Here is a 14,219-nt window from a genome sequence, read left to right on the forward strand (position 1 = left end):
ATGACCCACGGCCAGCTTGAGATGTGGTCGGGACAGACAAAATCATTACTGGCCCGATTCAAATTTAATTTGCCAGCGACTGTTGTCAATTGCATGAAAATACAGTCTTAGAATTGAGAAACCGTTTGTGTTTTTAAGTATTTGTATGCTACATTCTCTGTGAAGTCGTAAACACCAATATTGCTTTTCAGTTCCTCTTATCTAATTGGATGTTGTGAGCATGTTATTTTTTTCTGTAACCTGGTGTAAACCATAACAGTCAGCAAAGAGACGGCAACATGACGACAACTTTAAATTATGGGGCGAAAGAAAAACGTCTGTTTCTAACGTCTTGGAAACAGACATTTACGTAGGTACAACATAGGGCTGGGAAGTAGGGTCTGTCTGCGGACTGCAAGACACTGGTGTAACATGAAGGTGCCTTATGGTCGTAATTTGTAGTACGTTAGGAGTAACTTGAAGTTACACCTTCTCCAAACCCAACCTTCACAGTTATAAACGTCTACACCTTCCCTAATCCTAAACACAACCATCACAGTTATTAACGTCTACACCTTCCCCAAACCAAAACCCAACCATCATCGTTATTAACATCCACACCTTCCACAAACCTAAACCCAACCATCATCGTTATTAACATCCACACCTTCCACAAACCTAAACCCAACCATCATCGTTATTAACATCTACACCTTCCCCAAACCTCAACCCAACCTTCACAGTTATTAAAGTCTACACCTTCTCCAAACCTAAACCCAACCTTCATCGTTATTAACATCTACACCTTCCCCAAACCTCAACCCAACCTTCACAGTTATTAAAGTCTACACCTTCTCCAAACCTAAACCCAACCATCATCGTTATTAACATCTACACCTTCCCCAAACCTAAACCCAACCATCATCGTTATTAACATCTACACCTTCCACAAACCTAAACCCAACCATCATCGTTATTAACATCTACACCTTCCCCAAACCTAAACCCAACCATCATCGTTATTAACATCTACACCTTCCCCAAACCATAACCCAAACCTCACAGTTATTAACGTCTACACCTTCCCTAATCCTAAACCCAACCATCCCAGTTATTAACGTCTACACCAGGGGTCACCAATCTCGGTCCTAGAGGGCCAGTGTCCCTGCAGGGTTTAGCTCCAACTTGCCTTAACAAACCTGCCTGTGTGTTTCTAGTATACCTAGTAAGACATTGATAAGCTAGTTCAGGTGTGTTTGATTAGGGTTGGAGCTAAAATCTGCAAGACATCGGCCCTCCAGGAACAACCTAAACCCAACCATCACAGTAATTAATGTTTACACCTTCCCCAAACCTAAACCCAACCATCACAGTTATTAATGTCTACACCTTCCCCAAACCTAAACCCAACCTTCACAGTTATTAACGTCTACACCTTTCCCAAATCTAAACCCAACCATCAGTTATTAATGCACAACCGCGAGTCACGGAAGCTTTCATACTTGACACACTCGCCATTGTACTGTTATTTGCAACCACAGACGGGGATGTGGAGTAGACATCTGTCATGACAAAACATATAAAGCAGTCAGCGACTGGAGTTGCTAAATGAATGAATATAATAATACATCAAATGACTTTGTTGTGGATAAATTTGGGGAAAACTCATGAAAAGATTTGGTGAAAATGTTCTCTGGTAAGTATTTCCACCATCTAGCCAACAACATGTCGTTGGTTCAATGGGATCTCGATATCTGCAAGTTACGCCTCTAACTTACTACATGTTACGGCCCTTCATCTTACGCCCCCGTCTTGCAGTCCGCAGACAGATACATTTGGGACTGGGGGATAAAATCTGCATCGATATTTATTGACCGAACAATTTAGTGTGCAACTTACCATGATTGCCTCGGAGTCGCCAATGGAAATAAAACAAACACACACAAGAAATACACGTACACCAGACATGAAGTTGGCCTGGACCAACGCACATTCTCACGTTCATTTCATCATTAGTAAATCCAAACGTGAGCATGAAATCTGGAGTGCGGTCTTTTCTTAGCTTAGTGTATCTGAGCTTTCTTTGCCACCATAATAAAGTAACGCTCATTGTTTATTTTTTCGAAATATCAATATTAATCTATAGTTACTGAAGCAAATCAGATCAAGATTTCTAAATCCAAATGACCGCTTGTGATACTGAATCTAATCTGGGCATCTGAATCAGTATCTAGCACTGGGTGCAACATATTTATGTTATTATAATGTTATTATATTTCATATTTTAACTCAAATTAAATGCATTTATAAGTCAGCAATCGAAGAAAATGTATCCGCTTGGAAGGAAACTAACAAAAAGAAGTGAAAAGAGAAACACACAAGACCTTTTTTTTCCTGACAAAATTTTTTTATATGTATAAACAATATGTGTTTCCTTTATTAACCTTTATTTTAAACTGTATAACTTGCCAAGGTGTCAAGACGCTTAAAGTGTCATACAAAATCTGTCAAGAATGAATGGAAGGCTTAAAGGCTATCGAGTTTCTTGGCATCCCTTACAGTCTGGGCAGACCTTGGGATTACCCTGGGCAATCCAGCGCAAATGTTCTTCATGTGCCACTATGAAAGCATGGCTAATCTGCATGTGTGAAGGTCAGAACTGCTCATCCATACAGAGAAGCGCCTGCGGCCAAACAGCATCTGATCGCATAAGATGCAGAACTGGAGAACTGAAAGCGGGCAGCTTTAACCTCTTGTGGAAAAACTATACGAGGAAATCAGATTCACTTGAGTATTTGGCGACACAGATTCTCAATTATGGAATAACTCAAAACAGAAAATACATATGATCAGGTACATATGAAATATTTGATTTTAAGGCACCAAATGACTGCATTAATAGTTAAAGCAAACCAAACATTACCAGCATTTATTGTTTGACAAAGAAACAGCCTACAGCATTTAGCTGAATGAATATTAATTTATGCTAAACTATTCCAATAGATTCATCAGCTTTTCCTCTAGACACGCATAAAAACATATTAAGCAGCGAAGTCAATTTATCACTAAAATCGAACATGAAAACTAGTAACCTGAATAGCTTGAATGTATAATCCAAGGTGATAAACTATTGAAGCTACCTATAGACTGTTAACATCTGACTCAAAACAAAAATACTAGGATGTTAAGACATTATATTCATACTATTTTGGATATTATTGTTTTTTTTACATTATACACAGCCTAGCTAGACAGCATTTTAGGCATCAGTATGCTGAAGTCTAGTGAGTCACCTACCTAGACAAATACTAGTTTAATGTTGTCACAAAACCCAGTGAGCTGCCTAGGTTTTGAAATACACCAGCCCGCCTTATCATATCTTATAAATTAAAAGATTTTCGTGTATAAAACCATGTACAGATAGCCTTAAGAAATAACAGCAAGTGAGTGTGAGGTGAATGTGAAAACATTAATTACTGCATAATGAAGTGAAGCCAGACGGGCGCAATGGCGCTAATACAAGCTAGCAATGCTAATCAGTAGCCCTGTGCTCTGAAAACGCCGTCTAGCACTTAGTTTCAGACAGTGCTAACCGGTAACCATACGTCAAAAACGAAAACGAATTTTTATATGGAAAGAATCGTTAACTCAATTAGTCGCTTTATTCGAGTGAATAAAAAAGCGCTAGCAGTGGGTTTTTTACTTAGTAGCAACGCAATGCTAGAATCTTCCATCATTGAACTGCACCGATCGAGATCTTTAGCGAGAATCGCAGCCGATCATGTGTTCAATAACATGACACGGATTTAATAGTGATTATGCTTCATTGTTTTACTGTGTATACGAACATAAGCCGCGCTGCATATCCGGTTGCTGAAATAGGAATCTTTCTGAGCATATATGAAGTCTCGGTGCAGGCTAACACATGCTAACACTGTTAGCACAGTCACCTTGGGCAGAACTTGACATGTTCTGCTGCCTGTCAAGCCACAGACAAGCCCAAAACTTGGGAATAACAAAGCCTGATCAACATCAGCATGTTATTTAACTGTTCGTGCACGTCACGTGCATTCAATGAACGTAAACTAATACATTCCAAGCTGATATTAAGGGTAGCATCGGGCCACAGCTAGACCTGCATGCGAAACTTGAACACACACACATAAGGAAAGCTAAAGCGTTCACCTGGGCTCTGCTGTTGCCGTTGTTCCCGGGGCTCATTGCCGGGTGGTTTCTTTGTTGTGCTGCCCAGCTGTGGCTGGCAGCTGGGCTGTACGGGGAGCTCATGTCTTTGCCCAAACCCATACCCGACTGCTGCTGCTGCGATGGCGGGTTGCTGTAATCTTGATAGCCGCCACCGTATCCCCGCATCATCGGACTCGGGGATGTCAGGAGCTGGTTCAGGGTGGGTGTAGCTCCAGAAGGGTGCTGTTGGTTTTGTCCGGGAAACCTCTGAAAGCTCCCAACATTGGCACCAGGAGCCGGGGTGGTCGAGGCCATAGCAGCCTTGCCATGGCTAGCAGCAGCAGCGGTAGGCGAATTGGTACCTGGGCCCATCATGTTCCCCTGCCGCGACGGGCTCATCATACCGTATCCAGCGCCGCCGTACCCCGGCCGGTAGTTGGGATAGTGGTTGTACGGATTATTATGGTACCCTTCGTGGGAGTTCTGCACTTGATCCATGTTGCCCGGTGCCTGATGTATTAAAGCCGTCCTAGGGCTTTGTTGTCCGCCATGTTGATCAAAGCAAGGCCCTCCTCTTCCATTCCCGTAATAATTATTAAACTCAGAAACTGAGCTGCTCCCGCTTTGGGACGCGCTGCCTCCGCCGCCGCTGTTGTTGTTGTTGTTATTGTTGCTCGCTGGTCCAAAGTTGGAGTGCTCGTACCTGCTGCCCATTCGATCCCCCCCGGTTTTGGACGAGCGATCCTCCTCGTCGCCTGTGTTCAGCAAACGCGGATGGCGATCGACCTGCGCCTCCAGAGCGTCTTCTTTTCCTCCATGCTGCGGATCTGCGCGGTTGCTGCTGCTGTGGATGGTGATGGAGATGTTGTTGTTGTTGTGCGCGGCTCGCTGCTGGTGCTGCTGATGGAATGCTCGCGACTGTTGCTGTGGAGGTGTGCGATGATGAGGCGAAGGAGGGGGATCTCCGCGTCCAACATTTTTCACTTGATGATTCGCGACCAGACCCGTTTCCATACTCGAAGTCGCGTTTAAACGAGCATTGAAGTCTGTAGGTTTATTTCCTCCAGCGTCTGTGTTTTCGCAGACTCTATAGCCGCACGCTGCTGATGCCCATCTACATTATTCATTGGGGTAGCGCTGTGCCATCGTCTGCCCCATATCGCAGTTTTCTCCTCATTCACACTGGTATAGCTATATATATATGTGGGCTTGCGATTTGAGGATGGAGCGTTCGCCACCGCTGTCCTGTCAGTGGGTGAATGTGTGCTGGGCACGAGCTGTGAAAATAATTACTGATGCGTTTGAGACGAAGACAAATGACACCAATATGCGTTTAACTGGTACTGCTCTGAGGCGAGCGGAGACTTCAACGCATTTTCGCAAACTGGAAAGTTTATTTCTAATATCAAACTTCCCCATTCCCACAGAGGCAAATGTGAGCGTGTACAAATGTGCGTATAAGACCCCTGCCGGAGCCCCTTTGCTCCAGCATGGCATTATCGAGCATCTCCTCCAGCTCTCTGCGCAGAGTCTGCTGGAAAACACGGCGCGGCCGGTTAACAATTTTGGATTTCCTCACATCACATTTTAATCAATCTCATCTTTACTAAACATTAGAGAGATCATGTGACTGTTGGACCAGTGTTTGGACCAAAGGGACCCCCCCCCATAAAGTGGAAAAACTAATTATTCAGGGAGGTCTGTTTTTTTTTTTTTTTTTTTTCATTAAAACTATTTTATTTTTATTTTTTTAAATAAACTTTTATTTAGAAAAGAAGAAATGTACAATATAAATCAGGAAGTAATATGTAGGAGACTGGAACACAAGTACATACAAATACAAAGTGATAAGAACAGTAAGTAATAGAAAGAGAAAAAATTAAATAAAGAAAAGAAAAAAGAGAATAAAATAAAGAAAGGGGACAGTACAAAAGTAAATAAAAAACACAGAAAGTATTAAAAACTAACTTACTGGAAGCATGATATTTTCATAAGTTTCTATTAACTTGCAGAATTTTTGTTGTTTGACAAACATATAGCTTTAAGCAAGAAATCAATTTCAATTAACAATTGGCAAATGAGGGAAAGGATTTCCGAAATTTTGTTTGTGGATACAATTTTTTGCATACCATATAAAAAGTAATATATATATATATATATATATATATATATATATATATATATATATATATATATATATATATATATATATATATATATATATATATATATATATATATATTCTTCATGGCGAGGCAGTGGCACAGTGGGTAGTTCTGTCGCCTCACAGCAAGAAGGTCGCTGGGTCGAACCTCGGCTCAGTTGGCATTTCTGTGTGGAGTTTGCATGTTCTCCCTGCCTTCGTGTGGGTTTCCCCCACAGTCCAAAGACATGTGGTACAGGTGAATTGGATAGACTAAATTGTCAGTAGTGTATGAGTGTGTGTGTGAATGTGTGTGGATGTTTCCCAGAGATGGGTTGCGGCTGGAAGGGCATCCGCTGCGTAAAACGTGCTGGATAAGTTTGCGGTTCATTCCGCTGTGGCGATCCCGGATTAATAAAGGGACTATATAACAAATAATATCTTTCAATTTCAAAGATTTGTTTTGTTGATTGCAATTTGTTAAAATAAATATATAGATCTGATTAAAACTTGAGTAAGATTTTACATGTAAAAACATGCGAGTCGAAGTTTCCTCATTTTCCTGACAGAAAGGACAAGTAACTGCAATATCAGTAAATTTTGAGATAAATGCATCGACCGGGTATATTTTGTGCAGAATTTTAAAATGGACTTCCTTTGCTTTGTTTGGGATCACATATATTTATATGGGAGAAGCCATGTTCTTTTCCAGTCAATATCTTTTATTAACGCTGACCAATACGATTTCCCTCTTGGAGCAGTTTGATTTTTTTTGTTGGAGAATTCGAAGAGTTTGTTGTTGCATTTCTTATCATATACACTAATACCTTTCAATAATAAGAAGATTGGTTCTTTTATTTATATATGAAATATGAATTTTTGTTAGATGTATTAATTGTTTTGGGCATTTTTTTAAAAAGGTTAAATTTCTTAAATGGGATTGAAAAATGTATGAATGTTCATAAATTATTCGTTTCATTAAAAACTAGGATAGATATAATTTTGGGGCATCGCGTCAAAGCAGCACCACACAAGATTTGTGTGCATTTTTTGTCACAATTTTGTAATAAACTCATCTAAATTAGTTAATTTGATTGTTTTTGAAGTTTTTATTTTTAAATGAAATTGAATCATGTGACGCAAACTTTTTTTCGTGGAGGAGTTTCATTTACAGATCACTGCATGATGCATTGAGGATTCTTTGAGTCAGGACGACAGTAAGATAATTGTTCTTACAACTATAGTTGGCGTTTCAATCTGCTGTGGTGACCCCTGATAAATAAGGGACTAAGCCGAAGGAAAACTAATGAATGATTGTTTATAACTGCTGTAGTAAATTTATTGACTGAAAAAGCTTTTAACGTTCTGAAAAATCACAAGGTTATGGTCTAGCACAGGGGGGTTCAAACTCAGTCCTGCAGGGCCGGTGTCCTCAAGAGTTTAGTTCCAACCCTACTCAACCACACCTGAACCAGGTAATCAAGCTCTTACTAGAGAAACTTGCTGGCAGGTGGTGTTGGAGCTCAACCCTGCAAGACACCAGCCCTCTAGGACCAAGTTTGGACACCCCTGGCCTAAGAAGACCCCCCACAGTTTCACACAATTTGAGCCAGTCGTAAGTGTTACCCACTTACTTTCCTTCTTAGTCCCTGATTTATCAGGGGTCGCCACAGAGGAATGAACCACCAATTACTCTGTCATATGTTTTATGTGCCGGATGCCTTATCAGCCACAACCCATTGAGAGTACACTGGGTAACATCCACACACTCTCTCATTCGCACATGCTCATACACTATGGCCAGTTTAGTTTACTGGACCACGAAGGAAAATCAGAGCACCTTGAGGAAACCCACATGAACACAGAGCCTTCTAGCCCAGCCAGGACTCGAACCACCTTATTGCTTTGAGGCGACACCGCTAACATGGCATTGTTGTCTCACAGCAAGAAGGTCGCTGGTTTTTAGGCTTATCTGAGTCAGTTGGCCATTCTGTGTGGAGTTTGAATGTTCTCCTTGTGTTGGTTTCCTCCGGGTGCTCTCGTTTCCCGCTCAAGTCCAAAGACATGCGCTATAGGTGAATTGTGTAGACTAAATTGTCCGTAGTGCATGTGTGTGAATTAGAGAGTATACGTGTTTCCAAGTGATGGGTTGCAGCTGGAAGGGCATCCGCTGGATAAGTTGGCGGTTCATTCCGCTGCGGCGACCGCTGATGAATAAAGGGACTAAGCCCTAAAAGAAAATGAATGAATTTTCTGGTCTCTACCATTGTCCAATTTAATTGTCACAAAAAGTCTTGATTCCTCCCGGCTTTTAGTAGAGAGATCCACCAGAAACCATTATATAAGTTTACAGATCTTACAGTAACTCTTTTTTTTTTTTGGGAATTTTAATTCCTCTAATAACTTTCAAAGTGCTCCAAGGTCTTAGTGTAAGAAAAACAGTGACTCCAGAACCTCAGTATTGACCAAAAGAGTTTGAAGGATCCCAATTACTGCAAAAGGGTCCTGCAAGTACAGCATAGACTGTCAGTGGTTCCTCAAGGAACCCCTTCTTTGAAGGGTCGAGGCACTTAAAATACATTTTGAAGTTCCTTGAGTACTTAACAGCAGTGGCGCCTGCAGCCGTATAGCTTTACGTACTGTGCACACATTGCAAGAATCAGATGCTTTGTTTCCAGTGAGGACATCAAGAAACTTGTTCATGCTTTTATCAGCAGTAGGGTGGATTACTGTAATGGACTCCTCACTGGCCTTCCCAAAAAGACAGTCAGACAGTTGCAGATCATCCAGAATGCTGCGGACAGGATTCTGACCAGAACCAGGAAATCAGAGCTCATCACACCTGTCCTCAGGTCTTTACACTGGCTACCTTCAGAATAGATTTTAAAGTATTATTACTGGTCTATCACTTAATGGCCTAGAACCACAATACATTACAGATATGCTCACTGAATACAAACCTAATTGATCACTCAGATTTTTAGGATCAAATAAACTAGAAATACCAAGAGTTCAGTCAAAGCAGGTTGAATCAGTCTTCAGCTACTAACAGCGCCCCCTGCTGCTGGAATCAGCTTCCAGAAATAATCAGATGTGCTCCAACATTAGGCACATTCAAATCAAGACTGAGGGTGCTTTCACATCTGTAGTTCGCTTCATTTGGTCCGGACCAAACGCAATAAATGATACATTGTTGCATCTTCTGCCGTCTTTGGGTCGTTTTCACACCACACTGCTGGCTTTTTTTCCGAACCAGTTAAAACGAACCAAAATGCAGTCATCTGACAAAATCCACATTTCTCATTGGCCAGAAGTTGTTGAACATATTTCCTAAACTGCTTATTGATTGGTCAGAATTCACGTGCGGGAAAATGCCAGTGAACTCCCGCAGGTAAACAAAACCTTTTACTCTGGAGGGACGACTGCGCTGGCTGATTGTGTCCCTGCTTTAGACAAACTATACATTTTGAAAATGAAGCGCGGCCGCGGCTGGAAAACAGTGTTTAATGCATCGCTCGTCACTTCAGGAGGAGACGTGAATTAATTTAGCTAAACTGTGACATGGTCATCATGCGGAAATATTACCAACGATCCATCAGGTAATGTTTTCCCCTCTCTCTCTGTTGGTAAAGCGCTGTCAACAAATATTTTTCCTCCATATCCCATAATACACAGCGCATCGGCCTACGGCAGCTGAATTAGTCCAAAACGCGCAGTACTTTTTGCGGTTGGACCTGTTTTAGTACGGATCATATTCTCACCACAAACGAACCGCTCCAGGGTTCGTTTGAAAGCATACCGAGACCACCTCTTCAAGCAGGTCTCGGTACGCTTGTTTGGTCCGCTTTTGGTGCACACTCGAGTACGACTGCTGCATTCTCACCTGCCCAAACGAACCGTACCAAAAGGTAAAACGAACTCTAGTGCAATTTAATCGAACTAAATAAGGCAGGTGTGAAAGCACCCTGAAAACACATCTGTTTAGCTCTGCATTTACTGAATGAGCACTGTGCTACGTCCGACAGATCACACTATTGTCTTTCTTTTCTTTTTCATTCTTTTATAATTATTAATAATAATTAATATTTGAATCTGTTTTTAATCATTTGAATTATTTGTTTTTTATTTTCTTATGCTTGTCTTTTTTTATTTTTGTTTATGTAAAGCACTTTGAATTGCCACCGTGTATGAAATGTGTTACCGTGTGATTGTGTTGCTAAAATCACACAAAGGAGAGTAAATAATCAGATAATTACCATTTTTGGCTGAACGATCCTTTTAAAACTCCATTTTCTTTCAGGATTACTATCCTTTCTACAGTCTTCAGGAATATTTTTCACAATTCTGATTTCTTAAACTATCTACCCATCTCAGATAGCAGCAGATCCATGTCGGATTTTCCTAAGCTCCACGGAATTGGTCTGAATCCATTTCTCTGCAGCCCAGCACATCACACAGATATGGACTGAATCACAGAGTAAATCATTCTGTGCTCTAAACTGAAAAACACAGTGTAAGATCGCTACCATATACGTTGAGAAATGAGCTTTTACAGTATTTTAGTAAAAAAAAAAAAACACCAGCAGCGAATTTATATTCAACACCAAATCCTGTCACTTGCAGGTTTGAATCTCCCCGTCAACACTACAGACCTGAAGCTTTGCCCTCAAGCAGCATATTCCCGGAATATTGCTTAAACTGCTATATTTGTGAAATGACAGCTGTTAATGGTGTGATATGTGTGCATGGTGGAGAGGCAGATCGACTCTGGGGATGGATCGGCCTGTTCAGCATGAGCAGGATGTGAAAGGACCTCCCCCAGCACCAGTGGCAGCAGCTCAAGCACAGAAACTGGGTCAGACGAGGAAAAGCACACACACACACACATATTCAGGCAGGCAGGCTGAGCTCCAGAGTGATGCTGTGACACTGCTGGGTTTTCTTCACAATAGAAAGAGAACACATTCTAATACAAAATAGCAAGTGATGGAAAGTCTTACCATTTCAAGGACACACGTTTGATGGAATGAAATTCGGAAGACAGCCATCCTCTACCAATTAGTTCTGTTGCTATTTAAAGTGTGTTTGAAATCTAAATTTAAATGTTTATTTTGCTAGCTAACATCGTTATTCTTAAGGTGAATAAATAATCCCTGTTGACGTCAACCTGAGACTGCATGTTAATACCCTCTCTTACCGTTAGTTTGCTATGAGGGAATGATCCATAAAAGTTGCACCTATATTCTATTTCAATTCAATTTCGATTCACCTTTTTCTGTATGGCACTTTTACAATGTAAATTGTGTCAAAGCAGTTTAGCACGAACATTTCTCCTATGGCCAAACGTCTTGTGCAGAGCTGCAGTCTAGGCGCTGGAGAAGCTGGATGTCAGCGAGACTCGTCTGTCCACGGAGCACCTCAGGAATCGGTCTCATGCTCTCCACTCCTCCATCACCACCACAGCAGCTGCTCAGGATACGGCCTGGTCCAGGATTATGGAAACCTTGGGATCATCACGTCGCTGGTCTTGGATCACATCAGTGGCACTGCATAGTCTCTGAGGGCCGCGGGATGAGTATCTCCTGGTGACAATAGAGAATAAAGAGAATAATTAGCGTAGCTGCTGTTCATAGTGTATATAAGCAAGATGCAGAAACCTGTGTGAGGCACATTCATGCATCATACCATTATATGATGCATTGAGTTTATACTTTACTAAACAGATAGGTCTTTAATCTAGTTTTGAACTAAGAGAGGAAGGCTATTCCATAGTTTAGGAGCCATAAATGAGAAGGCTCGACCTCCTTTAGTTGACTTTGCTGTTCTAGGTACTACCAGAAGCCCTGAGTTTTAAGATCTTAAAGAGCAGCTTGGATTGTAGCAAGACAAAAGGTTGGTTAGATAAACAGGAGCTAGATTATTTAAAGCTTTATAGGTAAGAAGCATTATTTTATAATCAATACAAATTAGTTGGAAGAACATGAAGATACTGAACTTCAGGTTAATGCAGACTATCACAAAACCATTATTAAGTGTCATTGTATTACAAATTTCATCTGAAAGCTGAATAAATAAGCTTTCCATTGATGTTAATGATCTTAAGCTAGGATACAGCTATTTTAAAATCTCGAATCTGAGGGTAGGAAAACATTTAATACTTAAAAAAAATGCCTTCAAAGTTGTCCAAATTAAGTACTTCACAATGTAAATTACTAATCAGGAATCAAGTCTTGAGATAGGTTAATATTTTGTAATTACTACATATGTAAAAGAACCACCTGTTGCTTTGTGTTGGAGAAAATGTGGTAAATTAGAGATCATACCCAAATTTTTGGGGGACTGCTCTAAGATTCAAGAATTTAGAATTTTAAAAAAAAAAGAAATAGATCCTGGATAGCATACGAATGTCGGCCACTTATGCAGCACTGGTGGTCTTCCTTTGGCCCAGACATAATGAATGTAAGCCGGAAGCTACCCACGTGTACATTTGCAAAAGGAGGCAAAAGATTCAAATTCATATATGGGGCATTTAAAGCAAAGATTTGGCACTTATGGCAAAATGTAATCTGATTATACATCCGATTTGTATAATATTCAACTTCTATTAACCCCAGGAGTTTCCCCATCATGGCCACATTAGCAGCACAAGATGGCAGCCATCCTTTAATAAAAAAACATGTCTCGAGCTGAAGCTGGCACAGGCCCAAACTGCACTTAGAACAAGACACGGTGTCGCTCAAATGTATATAGGGGTACATTTTCAGAATGAGCCTATCTTGAAGGATCCTACAATTCACAGGTGTGTGTTTTGGGTCTACAATAATAATGTCTGCTTCCCTCAATGTTATGAATTTATGTAAAAATAAATAAATAAATAAATAAACATTTTTATTATGTTCACCTGTTCCTTGTTTAGTTTCCTGTTGTCCCAGTGTATGTAATGCCCTTACTACTGCTCATTTTCCATACTAGCTAGTTTAGTTTTGTTAGTCTGCTCAAATAAACACAGCTGCTGCTAGATCCTCACATTACTTTCCCTACCACTACACACTACTCTTACTACTAACCTTTTTTTTTTTTTGCATAAAATTAATTTACATTTTGAAATTTTTGTGGCACATTTGTAGTATAGCTACTGCACCAACACAATCTCACGGTAATTCGTAACCTTTTTATTTAGTGGCTAATTCGTATGAATTCGTACGATCTAGTTCGTACAATTTAGTAAGATTTGCTTATCCCCAATCACGGCCAACCGTTAGGGGTGGGGTTAGGTGCCACGCCTCCTTTTTAAAATCGTACCATTTCGTACGACAGAACTCGTACGAATTCGTACGAATTAGCCACTAAACTGGCAAAATGTAAAATACTTATGTTTTCTCGTGAGATCAGGCTGACTGCACAAACCAAAACCAAAGTCTGATAGCCACAATGCAATATAAACATTGGAGAGGAGAGCGCTAATTGAACTTGCTGCATTATATACAGCGGAAGTCAGAATTATTAGCCCCCTTTGAATTTTCCTTTCTTTTTTTAAATATTTCCCAAAGGATGTTTAACAGGGCAAGGAAATTTTCACAGTATGTCTGATAATATTTTTTCTTCTGGAGAAAGTCTTATTTGTTTAATTTCGGCTAGAATAAAAGCAGTTTTTAATTTATTAAGAACCATTTTAAGGTCAAAATTATTTGCCCCTTTAAGCTGTATTTTTTTCGACAGTCTACAGAACAAATTATTGTTTTACAATAACTTGCCTAATTAATTACCCTAACCTGCCTAGTTAACCCTAGTTAAGCCTTTAAATGTCACTTTAAGCTTTAAAGAAGTGTCCTGAAAAACATCTAGTCAAATATTATTTACTGTCAACATGGCAAAGATAAAATAAATCAGTTATTAGAAATTATTTATTAAA

At 40.3% G+C, this 14,219-nt stretch overlaps 1 protein-coding gene across 27 annotated transcripts in view; it reads right to left on the bottom strand.

Moving 5' to 3' along the window:
* The window catches only part of arid1b (AT-rich interaction domain 1B), a 156,633-nt gene extending 150,984 nt beyond the window's left edge, over positions 1-5,649 (bottom strand). For all 27 annotated transcript variants that reach the window (XR_015517940.1, XR_015517942.1, XR_015517941.1 and 24 more), the window contains 1 exon segment: positions 4,165-5,649. Coding sequence is in view for 24 of the 27 variants with exons in the window: in XM_087297785.1 (XP_087153911.1) it covers positions 4,165-5,178 (1,014 nt within the window). In the remaining 3 variants the exon portion in view is untranslated.
* Positions 5,650-14,219: the final 8,570 nt, after the last annotated feature.

Source organism: Danio rerio, chromosome 20, assembly GCF_052040795.2.
Source record: "Danio rerio strain M-AB ecotype USA chromosome 20, GRCz13ab, whole genome shotgun sequence".
NCBI lineage: Eukaryota > Metazoa > Chordata > Actinopteri > Cypriniformes > Danionidae > Danio > Danio rerio.